This window comes from Scyliorhinus torazame, chromosome 5 (genome assembly GCF_047496885.1).
Source record: "Scyliorhinus torazame isolate Kashiwa2021f chromosome 5, sScyTor2.1, whole genome shotgun sequence".
Taxonomy (NCBI): Eukaryota; Metazoa; Chordata; class Chondrichthyes; order Carcharhiniformes; family Scyliorhinidae; genus Scyliorhinus; species Scyliorhinus torazame.
Window position 1 is genome coordinate 300,516,114 of NC_092711.1, and position 22,717 is coordinate 300,538,830.

At 49.5% G+C, this 22,717-nt stretch overlaps 1 protein-coding gene across 3 annotated transcripts in view; it reads left to right on the forward strand.

The window, feature by feature from the left end:
- Positions 1-22,717, forward strand: part of ar (androgen receptor) — a 549,391-nt gene that overhangs the window by 484,969 nt on the left and 41,705 nt on the right. For all 3 annotated transcript variants that reach the window (XM_072505809.1, XM_072505807.1, XM_072505806.1), the window contains one exon: positions 5,611-5,741. In XM_072505809.1, the coding sequence (XP_072361910.1) occupies positions 5,611-5,717 (107 nt within the window). In that variant the 3' untranslated portion in view covers positions 5,718-5,741. The remainder of the gene's footprint in view (positions 1-5,610; positions 5,742-22,717) is intronic.

Here is a 22,717-nt window from a genome sequence, read left to right on the forward strand (position 1 = left end):
AAACTCTTTTAGCATATTATATACCTCGATCAGATCCTCTCTTATCCTTCTAAACTCCAGCAAGTATAAGCCCAAACTGTTTAATCACTCCTCATACGTCAGCCCCTTCAACTCCAGAATCAATCTGGTGAATCTCCTCTGAACAGCTTCCAATGCCACCACATCCTTCTTCAAATAAGGAGACCAAAACTGGACACAATACTTCAGATGTTGTCTCACCAACACCCTTTCCAGTTGCAACAGTACTTCTCTACTTTTACACTCCAGTCCTTTTGCAATAACCACTAACATTCCAAATTGCCTTATTACATTTTGTACCTGCGTACAGACATTCTGCAATTCACGAACAAAGACACCCAGATCCCTCTGCCCAGATGCATTTTGAATCTGCTTTCCATTTAGGTAATAATTTGCCTGTCTATTTTTTCGAACAAAATAGATAACTCACACTTATCCTTATTAAACTCCATCTGCTAAATTTTGGCCCAATCTCCTAGCCTATCTATAACCGTCTGTAAAATCTGTATCTCCTCTTCACTGCCTGCTTTCACACCTATTTTAGTATCATCCGGAAATGTTGCAGTGTTACACTTTGCTCCTGCTTGCAGATCATTCATGTAGATTGTAAATAGTTGAGGTCCCAGGACTGAACTCTATGGCACCCCACTAGTTACAGTTCGCCAGCCAGAGAAGGACCCATTTCACCCAACCCTCTGCTTTCTGTCAGTCAGCCAATCATCAATCCAATCTAGTATTCTACCCCAAACTCCAGCGATCTCACCTTCACCGCATCCTCCGGATTCAACGGAGGTCTGTTGAACAAATGCTGGTGTCCTTCTTGAAACCAGTTCGACAAGCATTCAGGTATATCTTCTGCACAATCAACTTTGAATCACTGGACACTGTGGATGTCCGAAAGGTGTCTCCCCCACTAGGTCCTGTTTCTCAACTCTCAAAAGGCCAATATTTCAGGGTAGGAGAAAGAAAATGCTTTAAAATCTGAAGCTCCTCTTGAAGCACAACAACATCAACATTAATGGCATTAAGGAGATGGCATTTCTACCGATCATTCAAAATGGTGACAACCTGTCCATCAAGGTGCATCATACTTTGAGTCACAATGTCTGAATGTTGAGGCAGAGTGGCAGTCGAGAAAACAAGAAAGAAAAGCAAATCCAGCACTCCACATCCCACTACCTCGTGGGGCATCCTGCCTTATGTGCTCAAAGATCTATGGATCAAGAATTGATCTGTTCAGTCACATGAAGACCCTGAGTAGATGTCATCCTTAAGTTGAGTGACCTCCAATATGACAAAACTTGAATTCATAGCATCAAGACAAATTTTGTTGCTTGCTTTTATTTTAGCCTGGCAAATATTGCTGAAGTGAATATTGAATGGATGATAAGTCTTTGCTTAACTAACTCAAAGATACAGGGCGGGATTCTCCATCCCACCAGCCTTGTTTTCTGGTGCAGCGTGCCCCCTCCGGCAATGGGATTTTCCGTTCCCACAGCTGGCCAATGGGATTTCCCATTTTGCCCACCCCCATGCCATTGGGAAACTTGCGGGCATGGGTGCGCTGCCGCTGAAGTGTAGGGATCTGCCGACAGAGAATCCCGCTGACAATATTTCCTATGTAGCCTATCATTTATTGAGAAACAATTATTAGAAAGTGTAAAAGATATGACAGCAGAACTGCCAGTATCTGAAAAGAGGATACTAATAGACCATCCATCATTGCCTACCCAAGAAGTCGATGGATGTCCTATTTTAAAGTTATTATAATATCAAATAATGTATAATCAGTTGCCCTATTGCTAAAGTGCATATATGAGTGACTAATTTGCCATTTAGAGATTAATTGCATTGCTTCAATTCGTCAGATCCTGAGAAAAACAGTTTTCTCTTTTTTTATACATTGAAGACGTGATTGAAAAATGTGTGGTGAACAGATCTGATAATTCATGCACCGAATTGTTGGACTGTGACTTTCACGGAGTGACAATCAGTGTCAATTTGCCACTTTATGCCCACTCACCTACGTAGATTTTCTTCCGTGCTTATCTCACCTGATCTTGCAACTCAGAACAGGCGACATCCAGGCAGCACAGCTATCTTTGAGATCCAGAATCAAAGTCCAGCTCCATCAGATTGAAGAAGAGAACACCCTTTTTTTGTGGCTTCTGGGCCAATGGGTGGGAGGGGGGTTCAGTTGGGTCAGTATGGGGAGTCGGGTCGGGCCTGCTTGAGGAGTCTGGTCGGTGGGGAATCCCATGGGTTGTCGTGGGTGGGGGGGGATACAATGGGCTTGTTTAGTGTGGGAAGTCCCTTGGTGGCAGAGGGAGTCCACTGCGGAGTCAAGGATTTGGGGCGTTGGGGAGCCGTCTGGGACTTTACCAGACGTTAGAAGAGGTTTTAATTCTTCTAACACTTTCTAGGCAATTGGTTTGTGTAACATAGCCAGAACCATCCAAAGTTTGCAATTTAAATTGCTTTTTCTGATGATTCGTAGTACAGGACAATTGCCCAGAGGAAGTTACCCACACCTGGGTAATTGCCGTGCAAGCCCTTACCTGAGATGTTCAAAGAGGGAATCTCCAGAGTATCTGTGGGGTTCCCCCCAAATCCATGCTGGGGTGCTTGAAAGTTACTGGTATTAAAACTTACATATGGCACACCTTATCTGTGTCACAATTTCAAGGCACAGTTTTTATGCGAAGGATCACAATGTTAAAGAATTATAATTGCAAAGATTCTTATATAAAAAAAGCCATTGTCTTGTAACCGTCAAATTTAATGATCCCCTGGAAGGTTACAAGCAGTGTTTCAAAACTTGGGAAGTTCAGGCTTATGGATTTTGCCTCCCTTTACTGCTGACAGCAATCAGGTGTTCAGCAGTAAGCCAAAACGCACATTCCTCATATTCCCCACTTCTGTTAAATTAGAGATTCCAAAGACACACTTAGATGCCAGTCAAAAAGAGGTATTCATTTGTGGGATCTTAGACTATTAGGAAAATCTTTGGAATTTGAAGAACTGGTCAGGAAGGCTTGCAGATTTCAAGAGTATTTTGGTTGCCCTGATATGTCTTGGATTATTCCAAAGGTGCTTAATGATTCGGACACAATGTAGTAAAGAGAACAACGACAGACGTTTGTCTACTCTATTGCAAAAATAACACAGTTAAGAATATGAAACAAGAATTTCATGCCCTTCTGCTCGTGCCCTTCTGCTCGTAGGGGACCCCTGCGTTGACGGCGGCTTCGAGATTTGGCTCCTAGCACCTGTCGCGACTCTAATCCAAGGTGAAGTCCAACGAACGAGCAAAAGGGCCTGATATTTATACAGTGAAGTAAATCAAGTCTAATAGCTAAGCAATTGGGAAAGTCAGCAAATTGTTGCAAATAATTGGATAAATGAAGTATTAAACAAGCATAGCATGGCTTGTGAACGTCTGTGTTTGAACATCTGGCGCTTTATGTTCCAGTAAACATACCTGGCCATCCTGGCCAGGTATCTTTACAGTGAACAGAATTAACCCATTCCTTACAAAGCAGTATAAAGGAGTCCCAGGATATTTAAGTAATGAAAAGGATGTGATGGAAATACCATGATGGAGAAACAATAACAGTCAAGTATTACAGGAAGTATGTGTTAAATTTGCAGGAAGTAAGTTCTATATGCAAGGCTTGTAATATATTACTATGAGTTATATGGCTTCGGCTCCTGGTTGTCGAGAACTGTACTTGTTAAATGGCATTTCATCAATATACAACTTCATAAAACAGCGATGTGAGGACCAATTCCGTGATTTTGCACTTTAAACAGGAAACCATACTTGCACTTGCTGCACAGTATACAATGAATGAAAATCACAGTCATCAAGCCACAATTTAATGTGGTGCTCTTCCTGTGAGTGTAGGTTTCCTTTGAAACATAAAAAAAACATAGAAAATAGGAGCAGGAGGAGGCCATTCGACTCTTCGAGCCTGCTCCCTCATTCATTACAACCATGGCTTATTATCCAACACAGTAACCTGTTCCCACTTTCCCCCCGCCCTCCACATCCTTTCATCTCTTTAACCCCACCAGAATTTAGGAATCTTAAAGCAGCAGCCAAAAGCTACTTAAAATTATTTAATTATTATTATAAAATGCAGCAAAAGCTTTCAGGAGATAATTAACTCAACACATTTAAAATAAAGTGGTAATTTTAATATGACTTTATTTATAGGTTGGGTGCTGCTAAAAAGCCCTTATGCATCAGCCTTATTGGATCAGGCCAAAATAATTTAATTTATTTATAAAATAAAAATAGACTCTCGCCAAGAGAATTAACTCAACACTTCGAGAATTTTAGAATGTCCATTCCCAGTTCATCGAGCAGTGCTCCTGACTCAGGAAAAAAGGACCTGAACAAGAGTCCCTGGAAAGCCAACACGGGATCAGTGACGTTACAAATCAAAATTCACATTCATCAGATGGTAAAAAACATTTACTTTAGTATAACATGAAAAGCATTATAGATAGATAACATGTAAATATCATGTTGAAAATAGATAAGACAGTAAAATGATACTTAAAGGATGTGCACACATGTGCAAGATTGATATTTAAACTGTGGTTCCAATGTCACCAACAAGATTATCAAATAGGTCTACAATGAAAATATTTATGCACAATATAACAAAGAGTTTATAAAATGTATAACAATAATCCTCTTTTTTCTATGCCAATCCTATTCTGTATTTTGTGTTGTGTGTTTATTTCAGATTTCCACCCTTATTCCTTTGATCCAGGAACTATCAAAATCTTCATGAACATTTCCAAGGCCTGCTTTTGGATAACCTACGCAAAGCGATTAACTTTGATCAGTCCTGATTTACTGACTTTCTTTTCAGTCTTTCAGATAACATGGATTTTTAGTTAATTTATCCTGAGTGCATGTCTTATCTCACTTTAAAGTACCATGTTCATGAGGCAGTATTGCTCAGTAAATCCTGGCAATGAAGAAAAGATGCAATGATTAAGTTAGGTTACCTCCGGTATGGGGCACTTTGGTTCTTTAAAGGGAAGCACTTTTTGAAAACTATCGTTCAACCAGTTATATCCCTTTGCAAATGATTCAGCAATGCATGTTGGTATTAAGATACATATTCATTCTAGTTCATTACAGCAATTTAATACATTCTGGGTGAAATTTGGCTTTCTTGGGGAAAGGGCTGATAGCACCCAGGTGTACAGAACTTTATAGTTAGCATTGATTCGAGAGAGCAGATAAGCAACATCCTTTCACTATAAAAGACTGATGAATGCCCTGTAAAGTAGGTAACCTAAAAATCTTCCAGACAAAAAACTTCTCTTTGCAAAGGTTACTGAACCATTTCAACGAAAATACCTAAATTATGCATTTTAATGCTAGATAACCATTTTTATCAGTGCATGGTGTATAATGAATAAGTAGACTTAGTTCTGATATTGAACATTTTAAGTGACAAAAAAATTGGTTACTATTACATTTTTGTACTGATTAGGGAGGAAGCATAGAAATTGTGCTGCAGTCTTTGCCACCAACTGTTGTTCATGTTTTTTTTCATGCATTTACAGGCAACGGATGCAAAAATCAACGATGTATAATCTCTGTGTGGAAATGCAGCGACTGTCCCAGGAGTTTCAGTGGCTTCAACTCTCTCAAGATGAGTTCCTATGCATGAAAGTGTTGCTACTCTTTAGCATCAGTAAGTATGGGCTACTAAACTGCAGAAAAAATAGCTGTATCTGAACTGTAATTGATGGCAATGTTTGAGGTGAAAGTTTACTCCCCAATATTAGCTTATGCATTTTTCTTATTGTGAGTTATGCTTTGATTTCCACAAGTTATTTTTCCTCCATTTCATGGAAACCAACATGGCAGGTTGGAGTTCTATAGCAAGGCTATAATCTTTATTATTCTACAACCAACTTTCAAAACCTTTGTGAAAGCAATGCAGATTGTTCATTCTTCCTTCACAAAAGGAGGTCTGGAAAACCATGATTTGTTTTAGGCCGAGGTCAAAGGAGAAGGAAGAGAGAGGAATTCAAAGAATAAAAACATTTTTGAAAGCAATAGAACAAGGAAGTGCAAGTTTTGGATTATAAAGGCCAAATAGGAAAGCCCAAGTTATCCAGACCAATAGAGCCAGAGTGAGAATATAACAGGTGCACCACAAATTCTCCACTATTCTGTGCCAATTTTTAATCTAGAAGGAACAATATGGATGGAATTTTCCACACTCACCAGCAGTCGGAATTGTGGCTTAATTTGCCATGAATGAAAAAGTCAGTTTCCTGTCGGCAGAAAATTAGTTTGGAATTTTGTTCCCTGACTGTTGATCGCAAGCTAAGGGGATGGTCAAGGAATAGAGTGGAAGTGTGAAAGACTGTCCGGGGACAAAAGTTAAGTGGAAGAATGCAAGACTGTCTCGGAACTGAGGCCATGCTGTTGGGGGCATATTTCAAGGACTGTTCTGCGGCTGTACATGCCATGTTAGAGGGTTCTGCATTGCACATAGGTCTTGGGCAGGGGTAGTCTTCTTTGGGCAGTGATAGTCGTGATAAGAACCCCGCTGATGAAATGTGACGCATCCAGAATAATAACTTGGAACACCGGGTCTTAGTGGTGTATATTTTCAATTTGTTATAATGTGCGAAAAGATATGCAAACCAGGGAGGAATAGTCCAGTCGTTTTGTGATCAATTAATAAAGAATATTTATTAAAAGAAAAGTACACAATAAGAAGAACTATAATACACTGCAACAGTACACTTAATTATGCTAATGGCTGTACATACAACATCTCATAAAGGTACCCCTTGTTCCCAACTACTATCTTTCCTACACTCTGAGAAGTATCCCTCTTTCCCAAACAACATCCAACAATATATAACTCTTATAAACTAAATCCAGCAGATTATTCCAACGCATAGGTTATTGGGAAAGCAATCTTCAGTTTCAGCGAAGGAATAATCTTCTCTGTTCGAGTTTTGAAATTTAAACAGCAGCCTTTTAGCAATAACTTATTTTCGGGAGAACCTGCTTTCTGCAGCTGGATGTGGCTATGACGGTAGCTGTTTCTACTGTGCGCCTTTCTCCAGTTATTGTGCTATGAATATAACATTCTTTCCCTTTGATGTTACCAACCCTGTGGACCCAGCTTTTAGCATATAAGTGCCAATTTTCTTATCTATCTACTTTGAACTCACCTCTTCTACCCACAATTGTTTTCCCCCTAGTCAGAAAGGTAACCACTTGTTTGTCCCCACTGATATGCTAATTTGCATATCAAAACACCCCTTCAGACAGCTCCACTCATCAGTCATAGAGTCATATATCTCAATTTCATTTTTTAATCTTAATTTTCCTCAATTCTTAGCAATTGTGCACAGAATGGTATGTAAGACATGGTGAGTCACCTAGGCACTTGATCCTGGAAGTTCAAGTTCTGGGGCGAAATTCTCCGTTATCGGCGGAAACTCCGCCGATCGGCGCAAAAAACGGCGCAAATCCCACTTGCGTCACGTCATAAAAATGGGCCGATAGTCTGCGGCCCGAAATGGGCTAGCAGCGACGTAACGGGATCCGCGCTTGCGCAGTGGTTCACGCCGTGCAGCATCATACGCGCTGCACGGCGTGACGGCTCATAAGGCCGCGCAGCTCCCCCCCACCCGACCGCAACACCCGACTTGATGGCTGGCCGTCGCTCAGCCCCGAGGTTCGAGTCACGCGATGTGGAGGCGCTCCTGGACGCGGTGGAGCAGAGGAGGGACGCCCTGTATCCCGGGCACGGCCGCAGAGTTGCCCCACGCCACAGCCGGCGTCTGTGGAGGGAGGTGGCAGAGGCCGTCACCGCTGTGGCCCTAACACCACGGACAGGCACCCAGTGCCACAAGAAGGTGAACGACCTCGTCAGAGCAGGCAGGGTGAGCCTCCCCCATATCCCCCCCTCCCCATATCCCCCATATCCCCCCTCCCCCATATCCCCCCTCCCCCATATCCCCCCTCCCCCATATCCCCCCTCCCCCATACCCCCCTCCCCATATCCCCCCTCCCCATATCCCCCCTCCCCCATATCCCCCCTCCCCCATATCCCCCCCTCCCCCATATCCCCCCTCCCCCATATTCCCCCATATCCCCCCTCCCCCATATTCCCCCATATCCCCCCTCCCCCATATCCCCCCTCCCCCATATCCCCCTCCCCCATATCCCCCCCTCCCCATATCCCCCCTCCCCATATCCCCCCCTCCCCCATATGCCCCCTCCCCCATATCCCCCCTCCCCCATATCCCCCCTCCCCCATATCCCCCCCTCTCCCCTATCCCCCATATCCCCAAGTGAATCCAGCCCTAACCTTAACCTCTGCAATGCACGCGCAACCGATGGCGTGCATTCATATACCTGCCTAACACTGTTGCCTTTTACCCCTGCCACCACCCCCCCCCCCACCCCCCCACAGGAGAAGCGCGCACACAACAATAGGGAGCATGTGAGGACTGGAGGAGGGCCCGCTGTAGAGAGGCCACTGACCGTACACGAGGAAAGGGCCCTGGAACTGGCTGGCGGACCTGAGGACCGGGAGGTTGCTGATGCAGAGGTCGGGGCCCCACGAGCAAGTGAGCCACCAACAGCCCGTCCCCATATCCCCCCTCCCCTATATCCCCCTCCCCCGTATCACCTGATCACTGCCTGATGTCTAACCATGCATGCTTCATTGTGTATCGCAGGACCAAACGTCCAGGCACCCATCCCCGCAGATGCAGACCGCCCGCAGGATGCCCCTCGGAGACCACAGGAGACGGAGAGACCCGCACCCTCCAGCATGCGACGCCCGCAGGATGCCCCTCGGAGACCACGGGAGACGGAGAGACCTGCACCCTCCAGCATGCGACGCCCGCAGGATGCCCCTCGGAGACCACGGGAGACGGAGAGACCCGCACCCTCCAGCATGCGACGCCCGCAGGATGCCCCTCGCACACCACGGGAGACGGAGAGACCTGGAGCAACAGGGAGACGACACCCCCGTCACGTGCGGGAGCGACCACCCAGCGATGAGGGGGGCAGCCACAGGCCCCCGTCACATCCGAGCCAGGACACCACTACCCAGGACACCACTATCCAGGACACCCCTACCCGGGACACCACTACCCAGGACACCCCTACCCGGGAAGACAAAATACCGGACAGTGACTCAGAGTGGATGGGTGGAGACGAACCCCCACCCCAAAGTGCCATGGACTCAGAGTGGGACGAAGAGCACGACACAACGCCACTGCTGTCACCAACACCCTCCACCATCGCAGAAACACTCACCACGGTTGGGCACTTTAGTGATGAGGCGTCTGGTACACTCACTGGTGCGCACAACACAGCCGTCCCGGTACAGCAGGTGGAGGTAGGAGCAGCAGAGGGACCGGGCGGTCGGAGGGCAGCCCAGGCCAAGCGAACATCTGCCGCCCAGATGGATCCCGGGTTCCTGCAGTTACCACACCCACACATAGATCCGATGCAACCACCGACACGGAGACGAGCGAATAGGGTGACGGGTGGCTTGCGGCGGCTGCGGTCGCAGGTGGAGGAGTCCACCCGCGTCCAGGAGCTGGGAGTGGTCCCGGTCATGCGTGCCACCCAGGCTGACACCGCACAGGTGGCGTCCGCGGTGGAGGCAATGGGTGCGACGGTGTCAGACATGGGGAACGGTTTGCGAGGCCTGGGGCCTTCCGTGCAGGCTGCGTCTGTGGCCCAGGAAATGGCTGCCCTCTCACAGGAGGCCATGAGCCAGTGCCAGCGCCAGATGGCAGAGGCGCTCAACGCCATAGCCCAGTCTCAGCAGGCCATGGCCCAGTCTCAGCAGGCCATGGCCCAGTCTCAGCAGGCCATAGCCCAGTCTCTGCAGGCCATGGCCCAGTCTCTGCAGGCCATGGCCCAGTCTCAGCAGGCCATCGCTGAGGGCATCGGCGCCAGTGGCCATGTGCGAGCTGGCGTCGCACTGTCGCAGACAGGGTTCGACAACCCCCTGGGCTCCATGGCTGCAAACCTGCAGACCCCTGTCGATACAAGCACGGGCCTCCAGGACTGGCAGCGCCAGATGTCGGGGGCGCGTCGGATGGCCAGTCCGTTCGCATCCCCCACCCATGTAGAGGCCTGGGGGCCATCGGGCACCCCGAGGGAGGAGGAGGTGGTGTGGTCCGTCCCGGCTCCCTCTGTAGGGGAGGTCCCGGTACACCGCGACACCTCGGACTCCCCCCCTTCCGTCCCAGGTGCATCGGGTGGGCAACGGGCAGGACAGGCTGGCAGCTCGCCATCCCAGTCGCCCGGGCCGCAGCCTGGCCCATCTAGGCCAGGACGCCTCAGGAAACGGCCGCCAAAGGGATCCGGTGTCAGAGGGCAGGAATCACAGGAGTCCACCTCCAGTTCTGCTGTACCGTCTGGGGAACCACGTAGACGTAGTCAAAGGGCCCGTAAGGCCAAACAATTAGACACTGAGTAAGTTGGCACGGGTGCAGGGCACAGATGGGTTTTAGGGGCTAGGGCACGTGCATGAACTCCTTTGGTTATTAAAGTCAATGTTACACCTACCGAAGCTGCCTTTGTGCTCTGTCCAAAGTGTGCGGGCGTGTCATGTACGTTGAGCGCAAGTGTGTGTGTGACGGGTGGTCTTACCTCAGCCCCAGGTGAGTCTGCCCCCTTCCCCCTGGGCCGCCATCAACATCCCCCGGGCAGAGGACGGGACCGTGCGCTGCAGTGTCACAGCCGCATGCAGGGATGGTCCGGGTGGATGGTGGTACTGTGGCCATGGGTCAGACATAGTCCAACGATGTAGAGCCAGGAGCTCATCGGAGGCGGGTTGTCATCATCCTCCATGGCCTGCGATAGACACGCGTCCACCCGCAACTGGGTGAGCCCGGCCCGTTGTGCCGCCGGTGGATCGGCAATTGGGGGTGGGGGGGTGGTGTGCATGCGGGTGGGGTGTGTGGGGTTGGGGAGGGGGGGTGAGGGTGCTGGATGGGTGGGGGGTGTGGGTGGTCGGCTGTTGTCATGGTGTGCGGTCTGTGGCCATACTACCCGATTCCCACGCCCATCTAGTCAGTGAAGCGGGCGTCTATCAGTCTGTCCCGTGCCCGCTGGGCCAGCCGGTAACGGTGGACAGCCACCCGCCTGTGTCTACCCCGTCTGCCCTGACCATTGCCCCCATCCCCCTCATCTGGGGAGGACTGGGCCTCTTCCTGCTGCTCCTCCACTCCGCCCTCCTCTGCCTGCGGCACATCGCCCCTCTGCTGGGCTATGTTGTGCAGGACGCAGCACACCACAATGATGCGGCCGACCCTATCTGACCGATACTGGAGGGCGCCCCCAGAGAGGTCCAGGCACCTGAAACGCATCTTCAGCACGCCAAAGCACCTCTCGATCACTCCCCTTGTCGCTACATGGGCATCATTGTAGCGGTTCTCCGCCTCATTGCGTGGCCTCCGTATAGGCGTCATCAGCCACGATCGCAATGGGTAGCCCCTGTCGCCCAGCAACCAGCCCCTCAGCCGGGGATGGCGTCCCTTGTACATGCCGGGGATGGATGACCGCGACAACACGAATGAGTCGTGTACACTGCCTGGGTGACGGGCGCAGACGTGCAGGATCATCATGCGGTGGTCGCAGACCACCTGTACGTTCATTGAATAGGTCCCCTTCCTATTAGTGAACACGGCCCTGTTCTCTGCAGGTGGCCGCACGGCGACGTGCATCCCATCGATCGCGCCCTGGACCATGGGGAACCCGGCAACGGCAGAGAAGCCCACGGCCCGGGCATCTTGGCTGGCCCGGTCCACGGGGAAGCGGATGTAGCGGTGCGCCATGGCATAAAGGGCATCTGTCACTGCCCGGATGCACCGATGCACCGATGTCTGCGATATGCCGGACAGGTCCCCACTCGGTGCCTGGAATGACCCCGTTGCATAAAAGTTCAGGGCCACCGTAACCTTGACGGACACGGGGAGAGGGTGTCCCCCGCCAGTGCCACGCGGTGACAGGTGTGCCAGCAGGTGGCAGATGTGTGCCACGGTTTCCCGGCTCATCCGGAGTCTCCTCCTGCATTCCCGGTCCGTGAGGTCCTGGTATGACTGCCGGGGCCGGTACACACGGGGCGCCCTCGGGTGCCTCCGTTGCCGTGGGGCCACGACGTCCTCCTCCCCCTCCTCGTCCTGTCGGTCAGGTGTCCCTCCAGCCTGGGCGGCTGCCGCCTGCCCCTCTGCGGCAGCCTGCGCCGCCTCTCTGGCACGCTCCTCCTCCTCCTCCTCCTCATCCAGGGCAACATAGACATGAGCGGCTGCCACCACGGCGGCCAACATCGCTGGATGGTCTGAAAACATGACGGCCTGGTGGGGGGGAGGGGAACGACGACATGTCATCATTGGCCATATCCCCTCCTCCCCCCAGCCAGGTGGCATGGACCGCATGGGTCCAACTGTTGGAGGCTGGCACCTGGCCAGGTGGACCAACTCATTTGCCCTCCCATCACCCACCCCGGCACGGACCCCCTCCCCAACCCCCAACCTCCACCCCAGCATGGACCCCACCCCCAACCTCCACCCCGGCACGGACCCCCTCCCCAACCCCCAACCTCCACCCCAGCACGGACCCCCCTCCAACCTCCACCCCGGCACGGACCCCCTCCCCAACCTCCACCCCAGCACGGACCCCCCCCCAACCTCCACCCCGGCACGGACCCCCTCCCCAACCTCCACCCCAGCACGGATCTCCCCCCCCCCAACCTCCACCCCGGCACGGACCCCCTCCCCAACCCCCAACCTCCACCCCAGCACGGACCCCCCCCCAACCTCCACCCCGGCACGGACCCCCTCCCCAACCTCCACCCCAGCACGGACCCCCCCCCAACCTCCACCCCGGCACGGACCCCCTCATCAACCCCCAACCTCCACCCCAGCACGGACCCCCCCCCAACCTCCACTCCGGCACGGACCCCCCCCCAACCTCCACCCCGGCACGGACCCCCTCCCCAACCCCCAACCTCCACCCCAGCACGGACCCCCCCCCCCAACCTCCACCCCGGCACGGACCCCCTCCCCAACCTCCACCCCGGCACGGACCCCCTCCCCAACCTCCACCCCAGCACGGACCCCCAACCTCCACCCCGGCACGGACCCCCTCCCCAACCTCCACCCCAGCACGGACCCCCCCCCCAACCTCCACCCCGACACGGACCCCCTCCCCAACCTCCACCCCGGCACGGACCCCCTCCCCAACCCCCAACCCCCACCCCAGCACGGACCCCCCCCCAACCTCCACCCCGGCACGGACCCCCTCCACAACCTCCACCCCGGCACGGACCCCCTCCCGGCACTCCCCCGGAGCCCAGCCTACTCTAACCATCCCCCCCCCCCCCGCCGCACACACACACAAGCCGAGACACACCTCTCCTCACGCAATCAGTCTGCGGCCACGCCATTTCCTGCCCAGAGCCAACCCCCCAGGCCGTCACTCACCTCCTCGCTGGTCGGCGTGAGCCTGGAGCACCGGGTCACGCCGATGAAAAGGAGGTTTGATTGACGTCGACGTGAACGGTCATCACGTCGACGGGACTTCGGCCCATCCGGAAGGGAGAATATCGGCAGGCCGAAAATCGGCTGCCTTGCGCAGACCCGTGACATTCTCCGCGGCAGCGGCGCCATTAACGCCCCGCCGACCTTTCTCCCTTCGGAGACTTCGGCGGGGGCGGGATTCACGGCGGCCAACGGCCATTCTCCGACCCGGCGGGGGGGGCGGAGAATGACGCCCCTGGTGTCGGGAGATAGAGGACACAGTAACATTCACTGTAACATTCTGGATCCTGTATGCCAGCATTGGATCAGGAGTAGGTATTGGATGCTCTCATGAGGGTTCCCAAAAATTAAGCATGCATGTTGCCTCGAGAAGGGGAGGGGGTCAGGTAAACACACAGCATGGGTACCTCAAAATTCAAAATTGAAAAGGTCGGCGTGAGAACAGGAGTACTGACATGAGCAATGATAGGGTTAAGTGTAATGGCAAGTGGCTAGATAGTTGCAGGAGGAATGGGAATTAGGAAGCAGTGACTGAAGAAGGATCAGAAGAACCTAGTGGGTGATAGGGGGAGGTTGAAAGCCGGTCTCACTTATAAAAGTTAAGAGCATCATTTTGATAATCATCAATGAAGGGTGCAGTTGGAAAAACGAGCTGGAAAAGATCAATAGGGAAAGAGTCTCAGGGCTTGAGGTAGGAATTTAGCACAACAATTTGGGGTCAATTGAAGGGCACCATATTAATTTCCTGCTGAGACCATGAAGAGCATGGCTCAAATAAAAATAGAGCATTCTGCAAAGACTCACCAGGTCTGGCATCAACTGTGAAGAGAAATAGTTAACGTTTTGAGTCTGTGTGACACTACTTCAGAGTATGGCTCAGCTGAATTCTGAACTCCAGGGTCTAATGCACAACGAATAAATTTAGCGCCTTTACTAATGATGCACATTCAGGAAAGAATCCATTAAGTATTGGTGCTGCAGTGCAATTGGTTTTAATTGCCATCTAACCGTTACAGAACCATGTGAAGAGGGATATGAAACAATCAAGGGCCACGACTGCTGCACAGAACCAAAATAAGGCCTAGAAGCAAAATTAATCCAATAAGCCTCAATGTTTCCAGTGTACTGATCATGGCATTCAAGGCACAATGCTACAGTCATGATATAAGTAAAAGGATTGGGTATTGAGAATTATTGTCCAGGCTACTGGAGGCAAACTGACAGTAGCCTGACTGAGGTTAAACTACATGAGATTGTTGAGCCTAATTAAGATCCTCCTAATGAATGCTCATTCACGTCTGAGCATACAGACTCTCTTATAAAAGAATTATTCTGAGTATGTTTATACAATTGCAGAGAAGTATTGATTTTATTTGATTGACATCTCCATGAGGTTATAATCAGTTATTTTTCTGCAATTTAAATGTTTTGTCAGTGTCTCAATGTTTATTGCACAGAGGTGTGGTGCTTAAACTTGTGTTATTGATAATTTAATCATCTGTTTGATTGACACATTTATAGCGTTGTAGGAATACCAGATTGTTTTAAAATTATTAATTGGGTAATTTTTTCTCATTTTTCACACATGCCATTGTTACTATGGGGCTCATTGTTTCTGCACATAATGTGCACTGGAATGGCCATGAGTTGAAATGGATAGTATGAAGGGTGGTGGAAGACATGAGTTGCTATTGAGTTAGAATGAGGCATAGTGGTGGCTATGGGGGGGTGGGTAGGGGCTGTGGCCGATGAATTGTGAGGACTAGAGGGCCTAAAGTTTAACCAAACAACTGGGACAAACTGTGGAGAGGCGAGGCAGGACTTTTAACCAGTTTGCCTCGACAGTCAGCCATCCCAGATGGTGCCTCCAATTTTACTCTGGGACAGTGGTCCAATTCTATCCAGCCCAGCCGTCCCAGAGTACAAATAGCACTTAAAGAGACACTTTAAACTAAGACATGACTGCTGAATCAGGAAATTCTCTGTCTCAGTAGCAAAGGTTCGGCCCTTTGAAGTATTGGATATAAATAAGGGGCAAAATTCTCCAACCCCCCGCCGGGTCGGAGAATCGCCTGGGGCTGGCGTGAATCCCGCCCCCGCCGGTTGCCGAAGTCTCCGGCACCAGATATATGGCCTGGCCTGCGATCGGGGCCCACCGATCCGCGGGCGGGCCTGTGCCGTGGGGGGACTCTTTCCTTTCTGCCTTCGCCACGGTCTCCACCATGGCAGAGGCAGAAGAGACTCCCTCCACTGCGCATGCGCAGGAATGCTGTCAGCGGCCGCTGACGCTCCCGCGCATGCGCCGCCCGGAGATGTCATTTCCGTGCCAGCTGGCGGGGCACCAAAGGCCTTTTCCGCCAGCTGGCGGGGCGGAAATTCGTCTGGCGCCGACCTAGCCCCTCAATGTTGGGGCTCGGCCCCCAAAGATGCGGAGCATTCCACACCTTTGGGGCGACGCAATCCCGTCTGATTTGCGCCGTTTTGGGCGCCAGTCGGCGGACATCGCGCCGTTTCCGGAGAATTCCGCCCCCGATAGCTCAAAATTTTAAAAATAAAACACTCCTGTGGAAGATTTTGGTACTTGAGTATTGCTGAGAAAAAAGAGACATGCCAAAGTGTTTCGAGTTGCACCTATCAGGATATTTGCAGAAATGTAAAGGAAGCAACAATTTATGCTTCGTGAGAAGAGAGTGTTGATCATTTGGAAATTGGACACTAATTGGTAGAGGCATTGTTAAGGAGAATGTATCAGTTAACTGATGACTGACCGTTAACTACCAAGCACACCCTGATGAGTGGAAGTCCTCAACATGTCTATTTGAAAATGAAATGAAAATCGCTTATTGTCACGAGTAGGCTTCAATGAAGTTACTGTGAAAAGCCCCTAGTCGCCACATTCCGGCACCTGTTCGGGGAGGCTGGTACAGGAATTGAACCGTGCTGCAGGCCTGCCTTGGTCTGCTTTAAAAGCCAGCGATTTAGCCCAGTGTGCTAAACCAGCCCCTTTTTGTCAGCAATACTCAAGTTCTGTACTACCAAACGACTATTTTGATCCTTATTATTCGTGTCTATCAAGATGAGACATCACATATGAACAATGGCATACTTAACAACACATGTTAGATACGGAATATGATATATATTCTTTGCGCTAGCAATGTCCCCTCAACTCTGGCCTGAAATTTCACAATGGCGGGCTTGGCCACCGCTTTCTGAAGGGTCAGTGGGGAACACGTCTCCGCCAACTCCAGCAGTCCCAAAACCACATTATGCTGTAATGAGCATTAATTGACATAAGGCGGGACTTGCGCCCCTCGTTTGGGAGGAAGTCACACATTGGCGAGCTGCCGGTCAATCAGATTGGTGAGCTGCTCTGCAGTCTTTTTAAGTGCAGAGCTGAAGTGGCTGGAAAAGACACTGCAGGGAACTGCCTGGCACAATTCCCCAGGACCCAGAGAACAGGTGAATGATAGGGGTTCCAGGACAGGGAATGTCTCGGGTATTGCAAGGGGAGGGGTGCAATCGGGGTCTCGGGGGATACACTGGGGATGGGAAAGATGTCCAAAGGTCACTGGGCCTTGAGGGGAGGTACCCCTAGTCAGAAGGGGGACTTGTGATGGAGGTGTCGTCACCCCTCTCCACCCATCCCCGACTTCCTACCCGAGATCAATCTTACTTTATTTTCGCCCCAGCTGTCACCCATAATTGAGGCTGGGCAGCACATATGTGGCCATTAGGTATCACTGATTGTCAATCATCCATCCAAATATTCAGGTAACTCCCCCCAAAAAAATATTCTGTTATGGAACCTCGACTGTGGAAATGGTTTAGGTCTTTGGTGTAGTTTGTGGGCTAGGTATGAATTCTTTGGATGTGGAAGCTTTGGGTAAGGTGCAAAGAAGATTTACCAGGATGTAGTCAGGAATGGCGAGTAGGTGTTATGAGGAAAGGTTGAGGGTGCTCGGCCTTTTCTCATTAGAACGGAGAAGGATGAGGGGATACTTAATAGAGGTTTATAAGATGATCGGGGGAATAGATAGAGTAGACAGTAAGAGACTTTTTCCCCGGGTGGAACAAACCATTATAAGGGGACATAAACTTAAGATGAATGGTGGAAGATATAGGGGGGATGTCAGAGGTAGATTCATTACCCAGAGAGTAGTAGGGGCATGGAATGCACTGCCTGTGGAAGTAGTTGAGTCGGAAACATTAGGGACCTTCAAGCGGCTATTGGATAGGGACATGGATTACAGTAGAATGATGGGGTGTAGATTAATTTGTTCTTAATCTAGGACAAAAGTTCAGCACAACATCGTGGGCCGAAGGGCCTGTTCTGTGCTATATTTTCTATAACCCACCGAATGAATGAAGTCACTTGAAAATCATGTCCGTGTTGTAATTCGGATCTAGAAATTAGTAACTATCCTTTCAATAATTCAATAAGTAGAGCTTAATATTCTGGATGTTTTGTCACTGCAGAGGTTATTAACCCAGGAGTAACAATTTGCTTAATTGTAGTAAATGGCAAAGTGGAAGTTATGTAGATTCACTGTACATTCTGAATTAATTTAGTCTGCAGAATATCACCACATTGTTGAAATATTTAATGGGCTAAAAATATGGACACTTCTTTCTCAATTGAGAAAGTGGCTCCCACGTTTTTTACACCTGCAACGAAAGCGAAAAATGTGGATTTGATTTTAGTGCAAAGGGAGGGAAGAGGAAGAAGTGGCTGGTGGAAACAACTGCAATTTGTCATGTAGCTTGTGTAAAGTGAGTGAGAAGTATTAAAAGAAAAAGTGGATACAGTGTAAATAAATCTTGTGCATCCACACCTGAATCATTGCCAGTCACCACAGCCAAATCCACTCCAGCACATGTACACTTTATTCAAAGGGGGAGGTTTTGTGCAGGTTGGTTTGGCTTCTTCTGCCAGCAGTGTGCTGTCTGAAATTCTGTATGATCTTCTCCAGCAAGGGAGGAAGGAGTTCACGAGTGACAATCTTGTAAGGTATTCAAAGAATGCACCCATCATGATACAATATGCAGTGTGGAAAATATAAGGTGTAGGGAAGTAACAGGTGTGAGTCTTGAGTCTGAAGAAGAGGTGTTGTAAAGTATGGTGCAGTAACTATGGGGAAGGTGTGTGTTAAGTAGTGAGGGGTGGTGGAGATATGACTGGAGAATAAGAGAGTAGTATTTGGCCATTAATGTGTTTCCTGCTGACTGTCCAGGTGGCAAGGTGGAAAATCACACCATTCAAAAAGTCTTGCTCTTGGCCTCTGCATCTGAGAAAGGACATACTTGCCTTACAGGGGGTGCAACCAAGGTTCAATGGACTGATTGCTATGAGGAGAGATCAAGTAGATTGGGCTGTAGTCTCTGGGGTTTAGAAGGATGAGGAGTTATCATATTGAGACATGTAGGCTGTAAAATTGGGCTTGGTAGAGTTACTACTGCTGACACCACAGAAGTCCCGAAGAGCGATAATGGCAGCTGGAATTCTTGAAATGGCCAACACAGAATGAGCATTGGAAGCATGTAGAGTGGGCAGATTGTGACAGTAAGCCTCATGAGCTTATTTCATGCCTATGCTGTCAATTTGAAACACATACATCCAACTAAAGTGAGGGAACCCTCACTAGTGTTATTTAAAGTGCCAGCCATTCAACTTGCAGATGAGCTGCTTTTGAGTTAACTTTGCACTTGCAAATTTTGTGGAAGTGCTGTGGCTCGTTCTTAGAGGATTTTCGGTGACTTGCTGGTTTTGAAAATGTTGCTGCACCCTGAGAGGAAAAGTCAGAAGATTTTCTGCTCTGTTAACAGAAAGCCTGCTAGATTTATGAGGAATATACTTGCAGCCCTTCTGAGGTTGCAACATAACAAAGTCATAGAGCACAGTCTGGAGAGGGGAAAGTGTGTCCAGAAGGAAAGGAGAAAATGCTCTCAACAGAAGACTTTAACCACCATGGATATTCAAGGAGCATTGATGTTACCTCTGTTTCAGCCAGAAGCAATATGTGAGTTGCCTACAATTTACAAAGGAGGTGATGACTAAATTCTGCCATCGCCTTCAACAGGACCCACAGCCACATAGCAGGACAAGGACAGTGTTGCCAGTGGCTGTCAAGATCACACTCAACCTCAATTGGGAGCAGGCAACATAGCCAACATGCCCCTGTTGGCATTGCTGTATTAGGGAGATAATGGAGGTCCTGTATGCCAGGAGGGAACTTTATAATTTCCTCTCTTACCAGAGAAGAGCAGGAGTGGCAAGTCACTTTGCCAGGCTGGAAGGATTCCAATCGGTCAGAAATCCATCAACTGCAGGAATGTGGCTCTATAAGCCCTGTGACTTTTAAAAACCCTATTCCACACTGGGGCTAGCTAAATAGGCTCAGGGTGCACTAGATTGTAGTGGTCGTGGGTTTGGAAGGTGCTGCCTAAGAAACATTGGCGAGTTACTGCAGTGCATCTTGTAGTTGGTACACACAGTTGCCACTGTTCGTCCGCGGTGGAGGGATTGAATGTTTGTGGCGGGAGCAGCAATCAAGCGGGCTGCTTGGTCCTGGATGATGTCGAGCTTTTTGAATGGTGTTGGAGCTATACTCATCCAGGCAAGTGGAGAATATTCTACTACACTCCTGTCTTGTGCCGTGTAGATGATGTACAGGCTTTGCGGGGGTCAGGTGGTGAGTTACTCGCCGTAGGATTCCTAGCCTATGACATTCCCTGATAGCCATAGTACTAATGTGGCTAGTTCAGTTCAGTTTCTGATCAATGGTAACCCCCAGGAGGTTGATTGTGGCGGATTCAGCAATGTTAATGCCACTGAATGTCGAGTGGTGATGGTTGGATCCTCTCTTGGAGGAGATAGCGATTACTTGGCACTTCTGTGGCACGAGTGTAACTTGCCAATTGTCAGCCCAAGCCTCGATATTGTCCAGGTCTTGCTGCATTTGGACATGGACTGCTTCATTATCTGAGAAGTTGCTGAACATTGTGCAATCATCTGCGAACATCCTCACTTTTGCCATTATGGTGGAAGGGAGGTCATTGATGAAGCAGTTGAAGATAGTTGGGCCTAGGACACTACCCTGAAGAACTCCTGCAGTGATGTCCTGGCGCTGAGATGATTGACCTCCAACCACCACAACTATCTTTCTTTGTCCAGGTATGACTCCAGCCAGCAGAGAGTTTTCCTCTTGATTCCCATTGGCTCCAGTTTTGATAGGACTCCTTGATGCCATACTCAGTCAAATGCTGCCGTGATGTCAAGGGCAGTCACACTCACTTCACTTCTGGCCTTCAGCTCTTTTGTCCATGTTTGAATCAAGGCTGTGATGAGTTCAGGAATTGCGTGTACCCTGGTGGAACCTAAACTGAGCGTCCGTGAGCAGGTTATTGCTGAGTAAGTGCTGCTGGAAAGCACTGTTAATGACTCCATCACTTTGCTGATATGGAGAGTAGACTGATGGGCGGTAATTGGCTGGGTTGGATTTGTCCTGTTTTTTGTGTACAGGACACACCTGGGCAATTTTCCACATTGCCGGGTAGATGCCAGTGTTGTAGCTGTACTAGAACAACTCGGCCAGAGACACAGCAAGTTCTGGAGCAGAGGTCTTTAGTACTGTTCTCAGAATATTGTCAGGGCCTATAGCCTTTGCAGTATCCAGTGCCTTCAGTCATTTCTTGATAACACGTGGAGTGAAGCGTATTGGCTGAAGACTGACATCTGTGATGCTGGGGTCCTCTGGAGGAGTCCAAGATGACCATACACTCAGCATTTCTGGCTGAAGATTGTTGCAAATATTTCAGCCTTGTCTTTTGTGCAGATGTGCTGGGCTCCTCCATCATTGAGGAAGGGGATATCTGTGGAGCTTCCTCTTCCAGTGAGTTGTTTAATTGGCCATTCACGACTGGATGTGGCAGAACTGCAGAGCTTAGATCTGATGCATTTGTTGGGTAATCGCTTAGCCCTGACTATTACTTGCTCCTTACGCTGTTTGGCACACAAGTAGTCCTATGTTGCAGCTTTACCTCATTTTTAGGTATGCCTGGTGTTGCTCCTGGCATGCTCTCCTGCACTCTTCATTGAACGGTGAGGGATATGCCAGGCCATGAGGCTGCAGATTGTGATTGAGTACAATTCTGCTGCTGCTGATAGCATGCAGTGCTTCATGGATTACCAGTCTTGAGTTGCTAGATCTCTCCGCACAACACGATGGAGGGTATCCTCAATGTGAAGACGGGACTTTGTCTCCACAAGGACAGTGCGGTGGTCACTTTACTGATACAGTCATGGACCAATGCATCTGCAGCAGGCAGGTTAGTGAGGATGAGGACAAGTGTGTTTTCCCCTCTTGTTGGTTCTCTCACCATCTGCCTCAGTCCCAGTCTAGAAATATGTCCTTTAGGACCCAGCCAGCCTGATCTGTGGTGGTACTATCAAGCCACTCTTGATGATGAACATTGAAGTGCCCCACCCAGAATATATTCTTGCCCTTACGACCCTCAGTGCTTCCTCCAAGTGATGTTCAACATGGAGGAGCACAGATTCATCAGCTGATGGTTTGCAGTACGTGATAATCAGCAGGCGGTTTCCTTGCCCATGTTTAACCTGAAGCCATGAGAATTCATGGGGTCCAGAGTCCATGTTGAGGACTCTCAGGGCAACTGCCTCTCGACAGTCTACCAATGTCTCACCATATCTGCTGGGATTGTTGTGCCAGTGGGGCAGGACATACCCACGGTTGTGATAGTGATATCACCATACAGCTTTTAAATGAATTGATGGTTTCTGACCCTACTATCCTTTCAACCAGTGAGTTCCAGACCACCACAATCCTCTGGGTGGAAAATGTTTTTTCTCATCTCCCCTCTAATTTTTCTACCAATCAGCTTAAGTCTATGCCCTCTAGTTACTGACCTTTCCACTAAAATAAATAGGCCTCTCCCATCCACTCTATCCAGACCCCTTGCAATTTTGCACATCACAATCAAATATGTCCTCAGCCTACTCTTTTCCAAGGAGAACAACCCCAGTCTATCCAATATTTCCTCATAGCTGCAATTTTCCAGTCCTGACAACATCCTCGTAAATCTCCTCTGTACCCTCTCTAATGCA